This window comes from Opisthocomus hoazin, chromosome 20, assembly GCF_030867145.1.
Source record: "Opisthocomus hoazin isolate bOpiHoa1 chromosome 20, bOpiHoa1.hap1, whole genome shotgun sequence".
Taxonomy (NCBI): Eukaryota; Metazoa; Chordata; class Aves; order Opisthocomiformes; family Opisthocomidae; genus Opisthocomus; species Opisthocomus hoazin.
In genome coordinates, this window is record NC_134433.1 from 14,218,165 (window position 1) to 14,238,015 (window position 19,851).

Below are 19,851 nucleotides of genomic sequence, written 5' to 3' on the forward strand. Positions count from 1 at the left end.
TCTGAAAGATAAAATTATTTTTTGGACTTAAATTGTAAATACATTATAGCAGCACTGTTTTTGCTTTATATGAGCTTAATGCTTACAGTCTGATTGTAGTCTTTTACGCTAAAAATTTTAGTTTTTATTGATACTTATATATCCCTATATAGGTATGCAGATGACTACAGAGTTGCTCTACAACAAACTTATGCTTGGATGAAAGAAAACGAACTTGATGTTTCAGATACAAGTTCCTTCTTTACACGGCCCAAGCATAAAAGGAGTTTGCGACAGAAAACCGTAGTCCACATGCTTAATTTTTGGTGCTTGAATCCTGCCGTGGTAAGCTGAGTGTGAGGTAGAAGGTCTTAAGTAATCTGAATGATAACAAATACATATAAGATCTTAAAGTGATCGCATTGATTTTCTGAATTCCTTCTTTTCTTTCTCCAACCTAGGCTTTTTCAGACTTAAGTGATGTTAGAACAATTGTTCTGACATCTGGTACGCTCTCTCCAATGGATTCTTTTTCTTCAGAGCTTGGTGTGAAGTTTTCTATTCAGCTGGAGGCAAATCACGTTATTCGGAACTCCCAGGTAAACTTTTGCATCATTGTTCCCTCTCCTGAGGTGTAGTGCTGGCCGTTGTGAAAGAAACAATAACTTGCAAATAAAAGTGATGACAAACCCATTCCGTAAGTAAAAAGAAATGTACAGAACAGTCTATTGCTTGGATTAGTGCAATTCTAAAGTACATTTTCAAATGGAAAAAGGGGCAGTTTTTAGACACGTCCTCACCTGGAAAAGTTGAAGTCATTTTTGTAATAATAATAGCCATCTTATATCAGTTAGTGCACTTCCTCTTCTGTTTTTAAGTACCGGAATTAATTTGTTTAGAAATATCTCAATATTTTCCTTCACACTTAAAATTTCATTATGTAGCCTAGTGTAATTAAACACAGTTTGTGTCACATATTTTAGAATTAACTTTTTTAATGTGAAATACACCAGGTTTGGGTTGGCACCGTTGGAGCAGGCCCTAATGGTCGGAAGTTGTGTGCCACGTTCCAGCATACAGAGACCTTTGAGTTCCAAGATGAGGTGGGAGCACTTCTGCTTTCAGTGTGTCGAAGAGTTGGCCAAGGAATTTTGTGCTTTTTGCCATCCTATAAGGTAAGGAAATCTTAATTCATATCCTTCCTCTAAAAACACAGACTCTACTTGAAAAGGTACCCTGTGATCTTTTGCTTTATGCATCAACTTATGTAAATGCTTATAAAATAAATGTATTGTAATAACACATTGTGATTATATTATATTTAATTTCTTGGATGTCATATTGGCTGGCATACAAGTTTGTTTTTATTTAAAAATATGTTCATATTTGTTTTCAGCAGATGTCTTTGTCTTAATTAATGAGTACAATTGTTTCAATCAGTTTTGCCAAAAAAAGCCAGACTGATCTGCAGTTTTTTCTTAAATTTTTTAAATTATTTAAAAAAATATATTTAAAAAAATCTCCTCCTTGTAAGCACACGTCATGAAAAGAAACTTTGTGTATAACTCAGCAGCAGGAATGCTTTGCATGTTCTTTGTGTGCTATTTGAATGCAGTATTCATCCACTTAATTTCTTCTTTCCTTGTTTCTTGTTCCATTTCACTGCATTGGAGATTCTAGTATATTTTTCTTGAGCCAGGGGGGAATTGCTCACTGGTATTGGAATCAAATTTCTCAGTTTCAGACTATGTAATATCTAATTTCATTGACAACAGATATCTAATTATGGTTAATCCGTACCTTGCAGTAGTTCTGCTTTCTTCTCGATTAGTTCTTGCTGTTATTTATGGTCAGCTCTGAGGAACAGGTCTATAAACCTACAATATGATTCTGTAATTCATGCCTGTTTGTTCTTGTAATGCTTGCAAGAATGTGACTTTTTTCATTTTAAACCATTATTTACGATTTTAAAAAATCCTCTCAACAAACAAAACAACATCATCTCAAAAAAAAACCCTCCTAAAAAAATCCTACCAAATGAACAGAACCCCCAGCGCAACGGAGATAAAGATTTCAGACCATTTCCCTCATGTCTAAGGTTCCTTAACAAAGAATATTTTAAAAAATGAAATAAAACATGATTTCTTCTTTTTGCAAAGCCTTGATGTTAGTTTTAATATTTAACTGAAGAGGCTGCAAAGTGAGGATTTTTTCTTCACTGGGTGTCGTCAGTGCAATTACTGACAGTAGCCATTAGGTGACCACATTAGACCATGTAATGTACAGCCACTGAAAAACGCAGATTACTGACTATAAATTTCTTTAATCTAGCTCACAGAACTGTGTACTTATATGCCTAGTTAATGATCTGAAAATAAATGTTTGCATTCAATTTATTTAAGAATTGAAATGAGAGCATATTTCAGCTTTCACTATTGTCATTATTCTTTCACTGAAGCGTGTCATGGTGAACAGTATGAGATAGTTGACCTGATGTATACAGACCTGACAAATATTTACAGAAGTTTTAATGAGAATTGTAATCTGAATTGAAAGTGTAGAGAGACTTTGTAACAACATTTAATAAAGAAAGAAAGAGGTTGCTGGACAGCTCTGGTACCCTTCCCCCCCTCACTGCCCTTATGTTTTACTGAAAGGTCACCTGGCTAAACAAGGGGTTTTTTCTTTGTGGGAACACTTCTGTGATCCTAGCGGAAGTATTGATAAATATAAATTGCAGACAATTGAAGGGTGATATTTTAAAATCACATTGCCAATATTTTTCTATGGATGCCCTTTTTCGTTCTGCTTCTTTTATTCTGGATTGGGTTGCCTTTAAGTCTGAGATTAATATGTTGAAAACACAGAATAATGTAAGCATATAAACATATTAGTACAGGGAAAACAAGGTATTTTTCTTTCATAATTGTACAGAATATCACTTACCTGCACATTTGTATTTCAAAACTGATTTACAGAGATTTTAATGGGGAAATTGCTCTGTCTTTAAAAAATGCAGCTTTTAAAGAAATTGTTCAAGGCTATCAAGATCTGATTAATATACATAGTCACGAATGTCACTAACTATTGTGAGTTAAGCAGATTTTTTGAGGGCTCAACCTGCTTTATGAATTGCAGTTTCAACTTTGGAATAAGTGAGAAACAAAATCTTTTTAAATGTCTGGAAGGCCGAGGGCAGTGCTCTGAATTTTGAGTACCATCTATCCAGGTAATTTGATGGAGCTTGAATTTAGGCATGTACGTTGGATTTCGGTTTGGTTATGCTTACAGGTGCATTTTTGAGTTCAACATTCTGGTTTACTTTTAAGAACTGGTGGCTCAGCAATGTTGTCCTTTGCTCTGTCCCTCTGACAGAAGCCCTGCTTCTTGGGTGGCTCTGTTTCAGTACCTCACTTTCAGCACTCATGCTGCGCGTTTTAACCTGCTGGCCTGAAAACCACTTTGACAGTTATCCCTAATTACTTGCTTTGTAGATAAAGTTAATTTTGTTTTTCTGCAAAGCCCATTATTCACTTAATTCAGGTAGTAAATTGTATGTTACTTTCCTTGTTTGTGTGTAAGGAGAGTGCTAGAGACCAAAACTGCATCTTACTGCACTTCCATTCAGTTCACTGTGAATTTCATAGACTTTTGTTCACTTTAATAGAATATAGGTGTATGTTCTTTTTTTGTTGTAAGAATGGCAGATCAACACTATCTGGCCTCAGTCTATGAGAATAGACGGAATGGAAGGTGTAACACCTGCCACAGGACCCAGAAGTTGAGAACCCTGCCTGACACAGTTTGTGATGAACGATGTTGGGACCCTAGAGCTAGGAGCCAGGCAGTGTTCTCTTACTGCTTGTCCTGTTATTCGGGCTACAGTATGACATTCATTACATGATGTCAGAAATAAATTTATGGCAGAAATAGAATATTACCATTTGAACTTCATAGACTGAAATTTAAGGGGCTTTTATGAGTAATATTTATTTCTGTGTATTTTGTCTGGAATTTCAGGTTGCTTTGTATACACTAAAGAAGTAATCTACCAATACTTGGTGAAAGCTGTGACCCCTGTGTTCATGTTAGAGCTGGAGAAACAAACTCTGGCAGAAATTTAATGATTTGTTTCAGGCTTCTGAAGTGTGTAATAGAGAGAAAAAATATCTCCTATTCACCTGGCAGAGATATCAACCTACTAGAAAGTTTCCAATGTGCAAATAAATAGAGGGCAAGTAAAATTTCTAAATGTCACCATGTTAACCTAATCATAAAATGAGAAAACTGGATGCTGCTTATAGAACATCAGAGATGAACATTATAAATGTCAGCAGAGCACGTTGCTGCAGGAGCTAGCACTTTAGTCCAGTACTCCTTCCAGTACTAATGCATTCCAGAAGCTTCTGTTAATGGCTTGCGTTTATTAGCTTTTCTTCAGGTAGATTATTCCCTGGGAGCTTCTAGGTTTATTTGAAGAAGTTGTCTACTGCCAGGAAAAAGTAGTAGTCACTTGTCTATACTTTGCTCTGGAGTGCCACTTTCTACAGACTATAAACATCTTGTTGTATGTTATTCAGCGTTTTGTAAAGAATTTAAAGTCCACAACATTGTAAGCCTGCATCCTTTCCTAATCATCAGTTTAAGAAAATAATTTGTCAGGCTGCGAAGGTACTTTCCAAAGACCTTTTTACCTAATGCTGAACTTCAGTTACTGCAAAAAAATTCTGAATTAAAAATAATTCATCTGTTACCTTCCTCTGTGCCCGTCCATCCCCTCATTTTTTTTTTTAAATCAAAGCAGCTGTAGCAGAAAGAGCTCAGTGCAGTTTTGCGAGAAAAGTCTGCCATCTTGTTATCTCTGTATAATTTGGAATTACAAGATGCAATAGTAGAGAAACTTTCCTTCACCTTAATCAGGTATTTGAATAAACATATTTTTCATTGAAGAGTGATTGTTTAAAATATATATATGGCAAATCTCTGAGATTAATAGTGCAATGGAGAAAAGTATACGGATGTGAAGAAAACAATGCATCAGATATATGTCTCCACATTTGATAGGCATCTGGTTATGTTATGAACAGCCATGATGCCATGTTTCATGAATGGGATAATCTACAATAACATAAAAATTTTTGTTGTCATTATTGGAGTTCTGGCATGTTTACTTTTTTTAAAATAAGCTTGATCTTAACATTTACTAAATTGCAAACCTAGATGATTTTTAGGGCTGCTAAAAATGGTGATACTATGCAACAAAAATGTATTTATGTGAAAATCAGTAGCAACTCCAGCAAAAACACTCTATAAAAGAGAATATCAGAAGGTGAAAAGATTACTCAGAAATCTAAGATGCTTTTAAACAAGATTAAGATAAGGACCATTAGGGTTCATGTCGCCGACCTGTCTGCATTAAGATATATCTTGCCTGGTGCCTGCATCTTAAATGATTCATTCAATATGTGTCATATCAAAGTCAAGGTATCCAGCAAGGAGAAAAATGCTAATGCTTATAAATTTTAGTGATAATCCATCATGATGAATTAACTGACCTTTCTTTAGTAGCTGTTTTACAAAATAAGCTTTGGACAATAATGTTAGCGTTCATCTTTTGGGATTTTGTTGTTTTTGTTTTTTTTTTTCCCCCTCCTGTGAGGCATTGTTAGTTAATTTCTATCTGCTAATTGTTGAGCCGTAACTTGGAAAAATAATTTTAAAATAACATAGTTGCTCAAAAGAATTTGTATGATTGTTTTCAATAGTAAAACTTACGAACTGTTAAGCATGCTTCACTTGAGAATCTGAGGTTTGTTTACTACTTTTTTCTTTTTCTCCTACAGCTTTAAGATGTTGTGTTCTCCATTGAGTCAGATTAATCATATTTCTTTTGTATCTGCTTTGCTTTACAAAGCTTTAACTTTTGACGTCAAATAGCAGTTTTAGCAGTTGCACAGTGTTGCTGTGTACTGTGCATTATACTGTATCAAATAGTTTTGTAGAGGAAAATGTCTTGGAAAAATGAAGATAATTTAAGAGATAAAAATATCAACTGCTTTGTTGTCTGTCTCGTGAACCTCTTAGAAGTTGCTGAGTGGTCTAAATCTACATTTTAAAAATTATTTGCGATACTCTGAAGTATTTGTATCCAAATGTCTGTAAAATAGACACTTTTTTTTTCATGCCAGTTGTGTCACTGTTTTAAAATGTGGGTGACAATTGTATGAGGTTTACAGCTGTGGTCCTATGTGAATTTTACCTCTAATGACTGGTTAACTGCAAAAGTAGTGAAGATAATAGAAATGGAAAAGAAAATGAGTGCAGAATTTTTAAGTGTTGCTTATATTGCATTAACTTTGATTCTTTTTGTATGCATAACTTCCAGAGAATTAATGTTTCTAGGAGAATTTAGCTGAGGTTAATGAAAAAATAGCAAGACCTTCTTACAACTAAACAATATCTGCTGGAAAGTTGTTGAACTGTCTGAGCTTTTGCTGTGTACTGCAATGATTCCAAGGGTTGTTGAAGAGTAACTGAAAAATAATGTGTTGGAACAAAGCGATAGAAGGCATTTGTTTCCTAGTGCACTTTTCTTGTGGATGACCTTTTTTTCAGACTGCCTTATTTCTAGTGAGGTTAGTTGGTATATCCTAAAAGAGAGTTCTTGTACATCGTATGGGTGGTTTTGAGTTTTGTTCATGTTCACCAGCCCTTTTTTGGGAGCTGGAATTGAGGAAAAGAACAGCAAAACAGAGAAAGTAAAAGAGGAAACAGGAATTACAAGGCTGATTGAAAGCACTGCTCCTTTATTGAAGCAGCACTTTTGTAATTAAGGGTATAATTCAAAAGCAACCAAAACCTTGAGAAAAATCATTTTTAGGTGGCTGTCACAGATGCTATTGAACTTGAGGTTTAAATATAAGGGTAAATATTTGCAATACAATCAGTTCTAACAGCAGTTAGTTGTTACTTTTCCGTGCAAGTTTGTCATGAGTTTAGTGTACCATAAATCTGAGACCAAACTATTCAATATCCAATCTTGAATACATCTGGCAGTCTCAATCCTACTACTAATGAACAAATACCCTGTATCATAAATTGGCGTTACCCTGTACTATCTTAGTTATGAAGGTGGAACTATTAACGTGTAGGTACCGACTAACTAATGCTGCGTTGCATTTGCTGTTTTCCTTGAGAATTTTGGGGTAAGGTTATAATGATACATACATGGTAACTTTTGTCACTTGCAAAAAGTAAGTGCTGAATTTCACATTTGAATTTCTATGTATTAAAAGTTTAAGAGCTGCTAGCTCAGAGTTTAAGTTTTGTCAGTCTCTTCCCATTTTCCTGTTCGTTTCCTGGTCGTATTTTCTTCAGTGAGAACAGTCAAGATTGGATGACAGTAAATCCATTTGGACTGGAACACTTCTGTTTATTGTCTTGGCTCCCTTTCCATGTTTAAGGTATCAGCCAAAGCTGTAGCGAAATTGCGGACAAAGTGCTGTTTACCATTGTGTTGACAAACCGTTCTTGGCGGTATTACACAACTTTAGGCAAGCAGGTCTTAGCAATATTAATTAACTCTGAGCAACGTAGAGCATGGCAATATATCTAACTTGTGCTGTTTTCAAACAAATTGAAAACCTTCAGGTTCAGTCTAGGTAGTTATCTGGAATAAACAGGAGGGACCTCTGTTTAACCTCTGACTATTGCACTCTTCTGCCATTGCGCAACGGTGTGTCTGCACTGGATATAAGTCCTTGAATATACCATCTCCTGGCCTGGACATAAATGTGCCACCCCTGTATATGACAGGCTGAGGGAGGGATACAGTTTCAGTATTAATGCTGAATGTCTGGCTCTTCTTAGTCTAAGACAGACTCCTTTTCTTACTGAGATTTGTATCAGGTTGGTAGAAATTACTTTTTTTAAAGAAGTCTGTGTCAGAGTGGCAGAAAACGAATTGGTCACAACACTGAGAAAAGAATGGAATACTTTCATTTCTAAAACTTTCCTGAAACACAGTTTTGTAAATAAGTTATAAGAAACATTTTTGTTTCTGCCATCAATAAAAAAACACAACAATGCTGCCTTGAGACAACTTTTACTTATTTAATAAATTACTTCGATAAATTTACAAAAGATGGTAGTCTGTTTAGCCAGGCCTATTAAATGCATTAAGATTTGAGCACTGGCTGTTAAAATGAGTAAATGGCAATATCACAAAGTTAAACAAATGCCAAAAAACATTTTCCAGAGTACTGGGATTGTAACAATACCATTAATGAGGGCAAAGAGGTTTTAATGCAATTTGCACATTCTAAAGTTTCAAAAAGAGGTTTTGAGTTAGTGCATTATTAATGTTTTGCACATCTGGAACTATGTAAGAGCCACAGACATTGAGCAAGTGCAGGGTTTCCCCACTAGGTCTGATGCTGACTGATTTCCTCCCCTGCGAAAAACTTGTTTTAAGAAGTTTGAGACAGTAAAATGACAATATCCAGATAAGAGATAAACATTCCACAGTGTCTTTTTGCTTGTAATGTGTATGGAGGAAAAATTGGAAACCATTAGGTTTGTGCAGTTAAAAGGTGAATTTGAAATTAAATAGGAAGATAGATATTTGCACCACAGATGGTTGCTCCGTGGTGCAGTTGCACTGATTGTGGAGTGCTTATGTGAGGAATTATCTAGTAATGTCGGGTGGGTTCCATAAGACTGCTTGAATTTTTCTGTTAGGTGTATTTAGGTATAATATGCAAGTTTAAATGCTTTATCAAGAGTAATACTCTCCTTGATATTCCTGTTGACAGCTGTAGGAGTATTTCAAGGAAGAGATTTACTCCTGTGTGTAAATATTTGCAGGATGTAGGGATCTCTTCACAGCAAGTATGTTTTTTGACAGACGTTTGTTCTTTGAAGTTACATAAACATTAACTTATAGCATAATTTTAATGTAAAATGTAGTTTACACTGTTACAGCTTTAAAATGATACATGAAACAGAATGTTTCAATGTGTCATCTAGTTTTAGGTGCAGTAACTCCAGTTAATATCCAACATCACGTTCATTGGGATGAAAAGAAAGGAGGCCTTTAAGCAGGCTGGCATATCAGGGGTAAGTTACGAAATAATTGTAAATTAATAATGATACTCACTTTCTACACAGCATTTGCTTGCAGCTCTCAAGGGAAAGGCATTCTCTTACTCCAGAAGCCGTATTTGTTTGAGCCAAACAGCTGCAACGGTGCTATTACAGTATGTAAGAAACCCTAAAAACAAGAAAAGACTTCAGGGAATAGAATTCTGTCATCCTTGCTATCTCAAATTATGTGCAAGTACCTAACAACAAAAGTAGGGCAAAATGATGGAAGAGTAATTAAACAACATGCAAGAAGTACTCTGTGTCTCTTTCCTGGCACGAACGACCCTGCGCAATGCCCCCTGGAAGTCACTGGAGTTTTTGTCAGTGACTACAGAGTGCTGAGGTAGGGCTCATGACACTGAAGTGACCCTCTGTGGTTTTTTTCTTCTTTGAAAAGAAAGGCTTATTGCCAGATTCTAAAGCTGTGTCTGTTGCCTTACTCTGATGAAAATCTTAGTAAAGTGATTTCTTTCTGATGGGGCATAATTCGGGGAGAATGTGATTTAAAAAAGCCAATTTCTAATGACTATACATTTCAACATTTGTACTTAATAAATGTAGATGGAATTTTTTTTTACTTGTTGTCCACTATTGTTTCTTCATGGCTTGTTTTTCACTCTTACTCTGAACTGGTAGTTTTCCTTCTGATCTTTATCTTAGCTTCTTTGTGTTTTATGGGATTTTTTGCTCCCATTAATCATATACAATATCTACTTTCAGTTTTATTCTCCATTTTTCCATCATTATAGCATTTAAATGTCCGTAATATAAACTGTCTGGCTATTGGGGCCCTCATGTTCATCCAAAAGAACAATTTTCAGGCTTGGTGTGCATTATCTGAGGTGTCTTCTGAGAGCTCCAATAGCTCCTGTAGATCTTAATGTGATTTCTGAAGTCTACAGTTTCCGTTTATCCCATTGACTGGGGCATAGCGAAGTCGTGTATGTAAAAATCACTGTGTGTGGTGGAAGACTTGAACCATTCCATCACAACGCTCTTTTCTCTGCCTCGGGCACTGCAGCCTATTGCGGTGATACCGGTTCAAATAGAGAAGAACAGTAGCATAAGGAATAGTGAAGCTCATATAAAAAGAATGAGAAGAAGAGTTTTACTATAACCAGGTATATAATCTTTATCCTCAATTTCTGTTGGCAAGCCTCCTTCTTTCATGTCATCAGTTCAATCAAGTGACTCTGCCAAACAACATTTAAAGATGGAGCTTGCAGTCCACACCCTGCTGTAATTATAAAGGCTACAGCAAACATATCTCCTTGAAATAAGAAAGCCAGAATAGTGCTGAATTATGCTCCAGAGGAATAATTGAAGTTCTCATAAACTTTTCAAGCTGACGTGTCTTTTATTATAATGATTTGTTAGAATGTTTTCACTTAGAATTTTTTAACCTCTTGAGTTGTTTGGTTTTGGGGTGGGTTTTTTCCCACTTGGATACCGACGACTAATTTCAGTTTTGACTGTCCACATGTGTTGCTCACAAAGCAGGCCAAGAAAAATATCGGGCTACATCAAAGATAATATTTTTTCTTTGGGGGATGATAATTGGTGATAATCTGAATAGTTGCACAATATTTGTTTTCTGAAATAGTAAGACAGGATCCTAGATTGCTGATTATGGAGTAATTTTCTTGGTTTCTGGGAAATTAGAGACAATCCAAGTGTTAGATATGCTTAGAGAAGTTGGAGGAGATGATCCAGCAGCTTGCTGCTGAGCGGCGAGGTTCTTCCCCCTTTCCTTGTGATTGTTCTTGTGCTGCTCTAAATTTTGTGTTAACTGATTCAGATCTCCAGAACAAATGGAAAGTTTTTATCCTTTTTTTTTTTTTTTTTTTTTTCTTCTTCCCCCTGGTTAGTTTTCTGCTGGCTTTGTGAACTGAGCTGGCTCATCAGGAGGTCAGAGAAGTGTCAGAAATAGCTCAAGGAAAGAGATGATATTGCACGCTCAAGGAAGGGAGCATGATCATCCTTTTTACTGCTAGAGCTCAGTCTCAGAGATGAAACATCGCTGTGTTGTTTTTTAAAACACGTTTTTCAGTGATTGACCATAATGTGAGAATCTCTAAAGATACTCATTTGAAAATTCAGATCTTTTTATGAAATATGGTTTATATTGTAAAGTTGTTAGTGTGAAACTGCAGCATTGTTAACTGAATCTGCATTTACTGCGTTTTAACCAAATAAACTGGAGTGTTACTCAGGTGAATATTCTGGGTGAAGTGGTATGAACGGAGTGAACTGTTTGGACTTCTTGTTCTGTGGAAACCCACCGAAACTGTGGGGGTGGCAGCGCCATTTGCTGTTTGTACGTACTACTCCTTGCAATCGGGCGTTTCACACACGGCCACTCCGTGAGTACAGGATGGCCGTTGTGGCTGAGTGTTGTAGCAGTTCGGTGCTGTTGTGTCAGGGGAAATTTCTAGGTGTGATTTGGGTCCTACCTTATCTGTTTGAATTACTGGCTGCAAAGAATAAACAAATATACTTTCTGTGGCTTACTGAAATGCTACAGTGACTAGCAAGGGATTTGCAATTATTCAAGTGCCCTGTGGCACTTGCTTTTTACATAGAGCAGATATACTTCCTCATAGCATCTGCATATCAAATAAAGTAGAATTCATAGCGACAGTCTGTGTCAGATTATTGGGTATTATGTCTAAAAAAATTATATGCCATGCTGGTAGATGAGTGTTCTGCTTGTGAATTTCACACCCTGAGAGCTGTGCGGTTTAATATTTTATTACGCTGTTAGTTTAAATACCCTGAGCATACAGCATCAGGAAAATAAACTAAAAATCTATTATTGTTTCTCACTTCTGAGCTCTGACTTGTCAAAGTGCTGCAAGCTGAATTGTTATATGTAGTTAACACATGCTCCAATTTCCGTTGTAATTAGCACTTTCTGCTTGCATATTTTACCTACCATTTAAGTAGTAACTGCATGTTCACAGTCATGAAGTTTGCACTCTGTGAATGATAAGAGTCCAAGTAGTAAATAACAATTATAGTTCACGTGGTTTTTTCTTCAGGAGCTTTTAATGAAGCGAAGAGACAGCAGGATGGAAACAGCAGTTATTGATAAGGAACAATATATAAAAGCAACATTCTTTTTAAGAAGGTCTCTCTTGCACAGGTTACTCTGAAGTTACTGTTGTTCTGTACCATTGCAACCTTCAGAGTTCCTGGTCCCTTTGGCATTTCTTAGAGGTTCACTGCCTGATGTGGTAGAGATGTGACTTCTTCATGTGTGAAAATATATGAGATAAAATATACTTGAAAGCATGTATTTAGGTAGCGTGTTCCGTATCAGCAATGTAGCAGCATATACAAGAATTTTAATATTAAATGTATTGAAAGAGACACTTGGGCTATTTTAACTTCGGAAAAAATCTGCTTCATTGGAAAGTCAGGAAGCCTATGAAATCATGTCTTAGAAAATCATACCTTAGACTTAGTTGCTAATTGGGTAAGTAAGCTTCTTTGTGATGAGATGATGTATTCTAAAGTGTATTCCTTGCATTTTGATTCAGTTCATAGTGCATTAATGGATTATTTTTTGCAAAAACATTTTGAAACAAATAACTTGCACAAAACATAAAACTCCTGGTTTAATGTCTTACAAGTGAGCCAGTGGCTTGTTAGCAGCCAAACTGCAGCGTGTTACATCTGAAACTTTGTTTTCAGCCTTGTCTTCCTATGTTTGATCATGAGGTGAGACATTGTTTCTTAAGAATCAGATACTCTGAAAGGTCTGTTGTTCCCCTCTCTTCCTACATTTTATGTCGGGGAGAAGGGAATGAGGGAGAGGGAATATAGTTGTCTGCTTTGAAGAAATACTTACACTAGCTTTTTTGCTTTTTTTTTTTTTTAACTGCGTAGTGTATATGGGTAGGTATATCAAACATTTACTGTTGGGAAGAAAGATGGTCCAACTTACATAAGGTCAGAGAAGTCTTTTTCACTTGGGAAGGAAGGATACTTAATTAGCAAAAAAAGAAATCCAAACAACACCCCAAACCAGAAAACCAGCTCCTTACCTAGTGTCACTTAGCACAATTCCAGTGAGGTCACTGGATTTATGGTAAAGCTTGTGTTTAAGGGTCCTGCTTTCAGGTTTTCCTCCCCAGTGTCAGATTCTTTCTGTGAGATAGATAACCATTTCTGATTCGTTCTTATTATTCATGCTCTTTTATCTACCAAACCCTATTTTATCTCACATTTGTTACAGAAATGTTGTATTCCTAGTTAACCTTGACAGATTGCTTTAAAATTTTCTTTTAGTGAAGTCATGGAATAACTTCATGCTGTATAAGACTATTTGCTTGTTGTTCCCTCCTTAATTGCTGCTGACAGAAGTGCGTGTTTCTAATACTGGTGACAGTGTGAGGGTCATCATTTGCATTGTCGTGATTGCAGGAAGTTTTTTCGCTTTGTGTTTCTGTATTTAAACATTTGCTTCATTCTTTGACTTAGGTCTGGAATTGTACTGATTTTTCTGTTTAGTGGTCCTACTTCCTAAATGAGAGATTTTAGATGTCTCCCAGCTGATATCATTCCTTGTTATGATAATTTACTGTTATGTCAATACCTATTCAGAGCTGAACATCATGCATAAAATACATGGGTTTTGCTGAGAAGTTGTCTTATTTCTTTGTCGTGCACTGATTTGCTGTATAACAAGGGAAAAATGACTAACCTTTCTGAGAAAGTAAAGACAATCTTAATATTTCTTAAAATTATTTAATAACTACAGGTGTGAAATGCCTTCTATAAATTTAAAAATATTTTCTCTGTTAGTGTTAATAGAAGACTAAAACCTGTTACTGTCCCACTCTTGGAGTCAGTTCCCCATGATTGGCATCTGCCTGCCCCTGTTTACCGTGTGAGTATTCGTGGACTTGGTTGGCTTCGTGCCTAGGACTACACTGCATGTCTGTTCGAGTCAGTCTTACCAGATGGTACTGTGCTTCACTGCTGATGCGCCACTAAGACAACCTTGTCTTTTTTTTTTTTCCTCTTTATTCTGGAAAAAAAGAGGTCAAAGGTGACCGAGCTTGGGTTTTGACTGGAGAAGAAGAGGACGGTAGTGTAGGATGCTGACTTCATTTATGAACAGTTAATAGTTTGTATTTGATTCTGGACCAGGATTTGAACAATCCTTTTAAAAATAAATTTTTCTGGAGAGCCTTCTTCGCATGAAGGATTTCTCTCTCACTGGAATGTGAAAGTGTAATGATAGCCTAGGGAGAATGTACAAGCAGTTCTCGTAACACAGAAAGCTGTTGTCTTGGTTAGTTTTAAAACCACAAAAGAAACCCTGTTTTGAACCAGGTTGTTTAGAAACAGCTGCAATGGACCTCGAAGACTGAATACTTCAAAGGCTATCCAGATTTTGTGGTAAAACATGGTGGATTTTTTTGCAAAAAGATTTTGCATAAAAAACCTTCTTTAACTGTAGAAGCACCGTATTAACAGTGTTATGGCGTGCAAACCATTTCATTTTTCATTACTGTTGTCGCCGTTCACATATTCCATTATTTAAGGAGGTTATTGAAAAATTGATGGTATGTTGGTACCAGAGAGACATCCTGTAGGCTGCAGTGTTGATTTATGGCACATGGAACACAGTTCAGTGCTTCAGTTTCCTGCTGGTGAGCGGCACTTTGTCATTGTCCCTAAAGAAAAATCATACCAGTGAAATCCCCTGTGTTTCCCCCAAGTTGAGTGATGCATACTTTTGCTTCAAAGATGATTATGAATTATTCACCTTTTATTGTGCTGGAGTGTGCACATGGTGATCAGAATCTTGTTCATAATACAGAGTTTTTCACCAGGTTCAGGGTTTAGTTTAATTACGTAGTTGAGTTGCATGGTAGCTTTTATCTATTTTTTTTTTCCTCTCCTTCCCCCCCCCCCCCCCCGCCGTGCGTCTGCCAGGCCTGTGTGGGCTAGTGCAGATTTTACCCCATGTTTCCTAGCATATGTAGATATCTCAGCACATGAGTCTTGGGCTTAAATGTTTCGTTTTCTTTCATGTTTGTGTCAAATTTTCCTTGAGAAAATAAGTACAGTACTTCTAAACTTAAAAAGACACTTTCTCCACACAAGTTCTTGAAAATCACAGACACTTACGTGGTTTCAAAGTTTTATTCTTCAAGCCAATTTTCTGTCGTGAAGAAATGATAAGAGAGGTCCAAGTGATCTCTCAGTAGCACATAGAGCAGTGATACAGATTTCCAGTCGAGGGCAATTTTCTCCTGGGAGAAGTGTTGAGGAAAGATTCCATGGTATAGACCGCCTGTTAGGAAAATGAAAAGGCTGTATGAGCTTTCTTCACAACTCTGGAAGAAACGTAAAATGTCAGAAGAAATGTGTGGTTTGTGTCGAGGTCCCTTCACAGCTTCCTGGATTCCATCTCGGGCTGTTGAAGGCTTTCCAATAAAATGTAACTTTTCTTGTAGAAGAGAGTAACCTGCTGAGCATTGATCAACTTCAGCAATTTTGTTTTGATTTTGGAATCACGACTATCTGTGCAAGCTTAAGGTGTTTTTTTTTCAATTACTTTCCTTTTGACTACTTTTGCTTTAAATATATGTGCTCTTACATTATGCGCTGGGTTTTATTTTTGCTGTAACAGATGGTAAGGGTTAGCAGTTAAAGACACATTAGAAAATCTTCCTCATCAGCTGAAAAAGAGAGGTTCTGAGAAAAGTGAGGAATGTGTGTTTTCCTCTGGAAGTTGTACTTAGATGAGCATGCGTTCTGGTCTCATTCCTTCACAATGTCTACTTTTAATTCAGGACTTTTCTAAGGTCTTTCCACATTAAAATTCCTCTCTGTTGCTTAGCCTTCATATTCCTTAAAATAAAGAAATCAAAGTATGAATTTATTATGTTCCCTGTATTCTTTAATTATTGGTTTTAGAATAGAATGCTTTCTTTTTCCTGATGGTACAAAAAAACTTTAATAATTTTTTAAATTATTTTTTTGTTTCGCAATTGTGGAGCATTTCATTACAGAGGCTCTGTAACACTTTGTGAAAGGAAATCAGACAGAAATTGATCTGGACTTAGTACTCTGTAAACCAAGTCTGGTTCCAAAGAACACTTCTTTGCATTGCTGGTTGTAGCCCCACGATGACAATAAATAGCTGGGGAAATGTGCAGTAGAAAGGAGGCATAGCCTCTCCTCGATAAGAATAGCATCTTTGTCTGGCCTGTTTCCATTGCAATGCTGCATTAAATAATTTTATTTTTGGCACATAAAGAAAAGATTACCTGTGCCTGTGTGTTTATATGGGCACGTGGTATTTTTCTCCAGTTTCCCATTAACAGTGGGAAGTGAACGTTCTATTTTGAAAGTAGATTTTACTTCACACATGAAATATTTTGGGCACAGATATTTTCATGTTCTCTTTAAATGAAATGTGTTATAATTAGAAATGGACAAAAGGGAATTTGATGCTTAAAATAATTTTTTTTTGTGAATAGATACATTAGTATTTTGTATCAGCTTAGTCATTCAAAAGAATGAATTTTAAATAACTCCATGTATTATGTTAGATACCTCCCATAAACCTGAAGAGGTTTCTGTGATTCAGTCTATTGCTTAACCTTTCATGAAAATCTAATTGAGTGCGAACAACTGCTTAAATAATTCAATGGGCGAAGTTATTCTTGGCTGGTGTAGTCCCAGCCTAGTGCAGTGCAAATGTCTGGGTGTCAAGCAAGACTGGGGTTTTTTCTTTTTTGGTGAGGAATGTGATTAAGAATAAAATCACAGTTGAAAAAGCTTACAGGTTGATTAAGAAGGAAAAAAGATGAAATGTAAATTAATTTTGGCAATTCGATAAATGACTTGTGGCTAAAAGGTGTGTATTCTTTCAGTCCTTTTGAAAGCATGTGATTTTTTGGTGATTTTGATGAATGTTATTGGGTTTCATTGCTTTCTTTTCATACATGTGACCTTCTATTTTTATTAAGGGACATTGTGCTTTTTGTAGTACTATTTTTAATAGTTCTAGAGTGTCATTTCCAAATTTATTTTTAAAGATCTGGGTAATGGACGTTAGATTTTTATCAGTTGGTTTGGCCAGATGTTTTCCCTTCTGTTTTTGGAAGGAAACTCAGCTTTTTCCTTTTGCCTGAATCCTTCCAGGCGGTTATCCCTTGTCTATTCAATCTTTTATTCCCATTTAATAACTCTGTTTACTTTCTTACTTCTGCTGTTTCCTTTGTGTCCACTTTTAAACTCAAAGCATTTTGGGGGGGAGGGTGTATTTTGGTTTTGGGGTTTTTTTTGTTTTTAAACTAAAAATGGAAATGGAATTAATTACTGATCCCACGCCACCGCATTGCCTTTGTTAACTGTTGCTTCCCCTGAATTGAAGAGTTCCAGTAGTCCTGGAGGTCGGTTACCTGTAGGATTCTGCGCTGTTTAGTACAGAGGGTCAGCAACCCCTTTAGTTCGGAGAACTGTTAGATAACTTTTGCTAATTCTGTACTTTTCTAAAATATCTTAGTTATTGAAGCAGGTAGTTTAATATGAGCCTGTAATAACAGTATGTAAGTGAAGTGAAAAAGTGGGTGGAGTCTGGCCAGGTACATTCTTCAGAGTTACTTTGAAACAACATGACTTTAAGGCCTCTAGTGTTTAAGCGACGTACTAAATGCATTTATTTAATGACTGAATACATTTTGGGATTATCACTAATATAGCGACAGTTTCATTCTTTCGTAATAGAAGCAGAACATTCAACCAGGTAATTAACCACCATGCTGGACAGACTAGAGCTTTGAGACCAGTGGGAGAGTGGTTTGAGCAAAAAGTTACAGCTGTAGCTTACCAGCTGACTCAGCAAAGTGCATCATCCTGGAAGTTTATTAAAGGTAATGCAATACCTATGGAATTAGATACATTATAAAAACATCTGTGTCTTGAGATCATCAGAGGATTACTTTAGTGGAAAATATGTCCTCTCTCCTAATAGCTTGAATTTGCAGAAGGATGTGTCAGAGTATATAGATTTATTTTATTCTATTTTTTTCCATTGAAAGGAGGAGAGGAGGCAGCTGATGCAGATGCAGGTTGAGTTGTCCTGTGATATGTAAAGCAACTTTTTTGCAGACGGCCAAATGGTGGGACATTTTGTAGTAAGACAAGAAAACTGCATTTCTTCTTGACATTCTCTCTGACTGTAACGGGTTTCAGTAGATGTAGAAGAAAAAAAAGCCCCTTATTTATTTGGTTTTGACATGTGTTATTTTTCTGTGAAGATACAAGCACTGCATTGAAGCAAAAACATTTGATAAAACTCAGTGTATGAATCTGGTATCTGCACTCCTCTGCCTCCTCCATTCCACCGTCACCTCCTGTTGCTCACGTAAGATAAAAGCACTCACTGAAGGACTGAGTTACTCATTGTCTTGAAGCAAAACAGAGTTACGAGGTTGGTGGAAGGAGAAGAAAGACACAGAAATTAATGTCTTCTGTTACTGAAGAAGGTATAAATTATTTTTAGATCTAGTATAAAATTTAAAGAAAATCTATTTTAAATGTTAGGCACACTGCTAGCGAGGTCAGTCTTAAATAGTATGTTTTTAAAAGACTTTAATTGATTTATGCACATTCTTAATGATAGATGGAAACTTTAAAAAATTAAAAAGAGCAATAATTATTGACTACTATAAAGTTTTATTGTTAGATGTTTGGAGTACTATCTCTAGGTTATTTAGCTTTTTTTGTTTGCTGAATCACTTAGAACATCCATCAGTTGCAGATTTGCATCTCCTGTTGTCTATTCTATGATGTATTGGTTCTCTTATTATAATGTGCTATTGAAATTGAAATGCCGATAAGATGTTGAGTGTTTCATACTTTGGAAAGCTGTAAGACCTTATTAATGGTTGTTTAAAATACGCAGAGATACCTGTTTCATTTTCATAAGATGAAGTATGACTCAGATGGGAGTGGAAGAAGCACTAGTTATAAAATTAGAGGACTGTGTGTTGGAAAAAGTTTGATTGTTTTATTTAAATGTGTAGGGTTTAGTTTTGTTCCCTCATCCTGGCTAGATTTCTAGGCAGTTGGAATTGCCTGTGGATGCATTTTCCTTACTCTGTGGTTGATTTTGTACATGGGGAATTTGTGGCCTTCTTCCCAATAGAAGATTGTGAAAGGACTAGAAGAGCACAATTCAGTTCGACAGCTTCTCTTGTCTCTCTGCCAATCTAATTATGGTTGCCGAAACAGTTGTTCATACTCTGTGGAGAGAGACGCAGCTGGATGTGGGTACATACATCTGCAGCTTCTTACTATGTTTTTTTGGTATTGCAAAGTTAAAGAATACATTTGTAAGACAGTTCCAAAGTAGAAAAAGAAACTGTTTAATGAGATAATCTATGATTGTCCTAGTCTGTGTACTAGGAAAATAACATGATCTATTTCAGTTTTGTAGGTGTAAAAGTATATTCTTCTGAATCTGCTAGAGCTTTGAGGGATCTCTTTATTCCATGTTTGAGGTCCCTAATCTACACATCTATAGTGCTCTAGTTTATTCTAGATTTGGTTTGGAAATACTTTCTGTATTCAGTTGTGGGTATTCAGCAGGGAATGACCCAGGCCAGTCTTTTCCATTTGGTGCTTCTCGAGACACTTCAGGTTTTACAAACCATAGCTGGAAATGATCTTAAGATGCATATGTCTATATTACATTTT

At 36.1% G+C, this 19,851-nt stretch overlaps 1 protein-coding gene across 4 annotated transcripts in view; it reads left to right on the forward strand.

The window, feature by feature from the left end:
* BRIP1 (BRCA1 interacting DNA helicase 1) overlaps positions 1–19,851 on the forward strand; it is a 63,979-nt gene that overhangs the window by 17,085 nt on the left and 27,043 nt on the right. For all 4 annotated transcript variants that reach the window (XM_075440398.1, XM_075440402.1, XM_075440401.1 and 1 more), the window contains exons 12-14: positions 153–324; positions 441–578; positions 993–1,154. In XM_075440398.1, the coding sequence (XP_075296513.1) occupies positions 153–324; positions 441–578; positions 993–1,154 (472 nt within the window). The remainder of the gene's footprint in view (positions 1–152; positions 325–440; positions 579–992; positions 1,155–19,851) is intronic.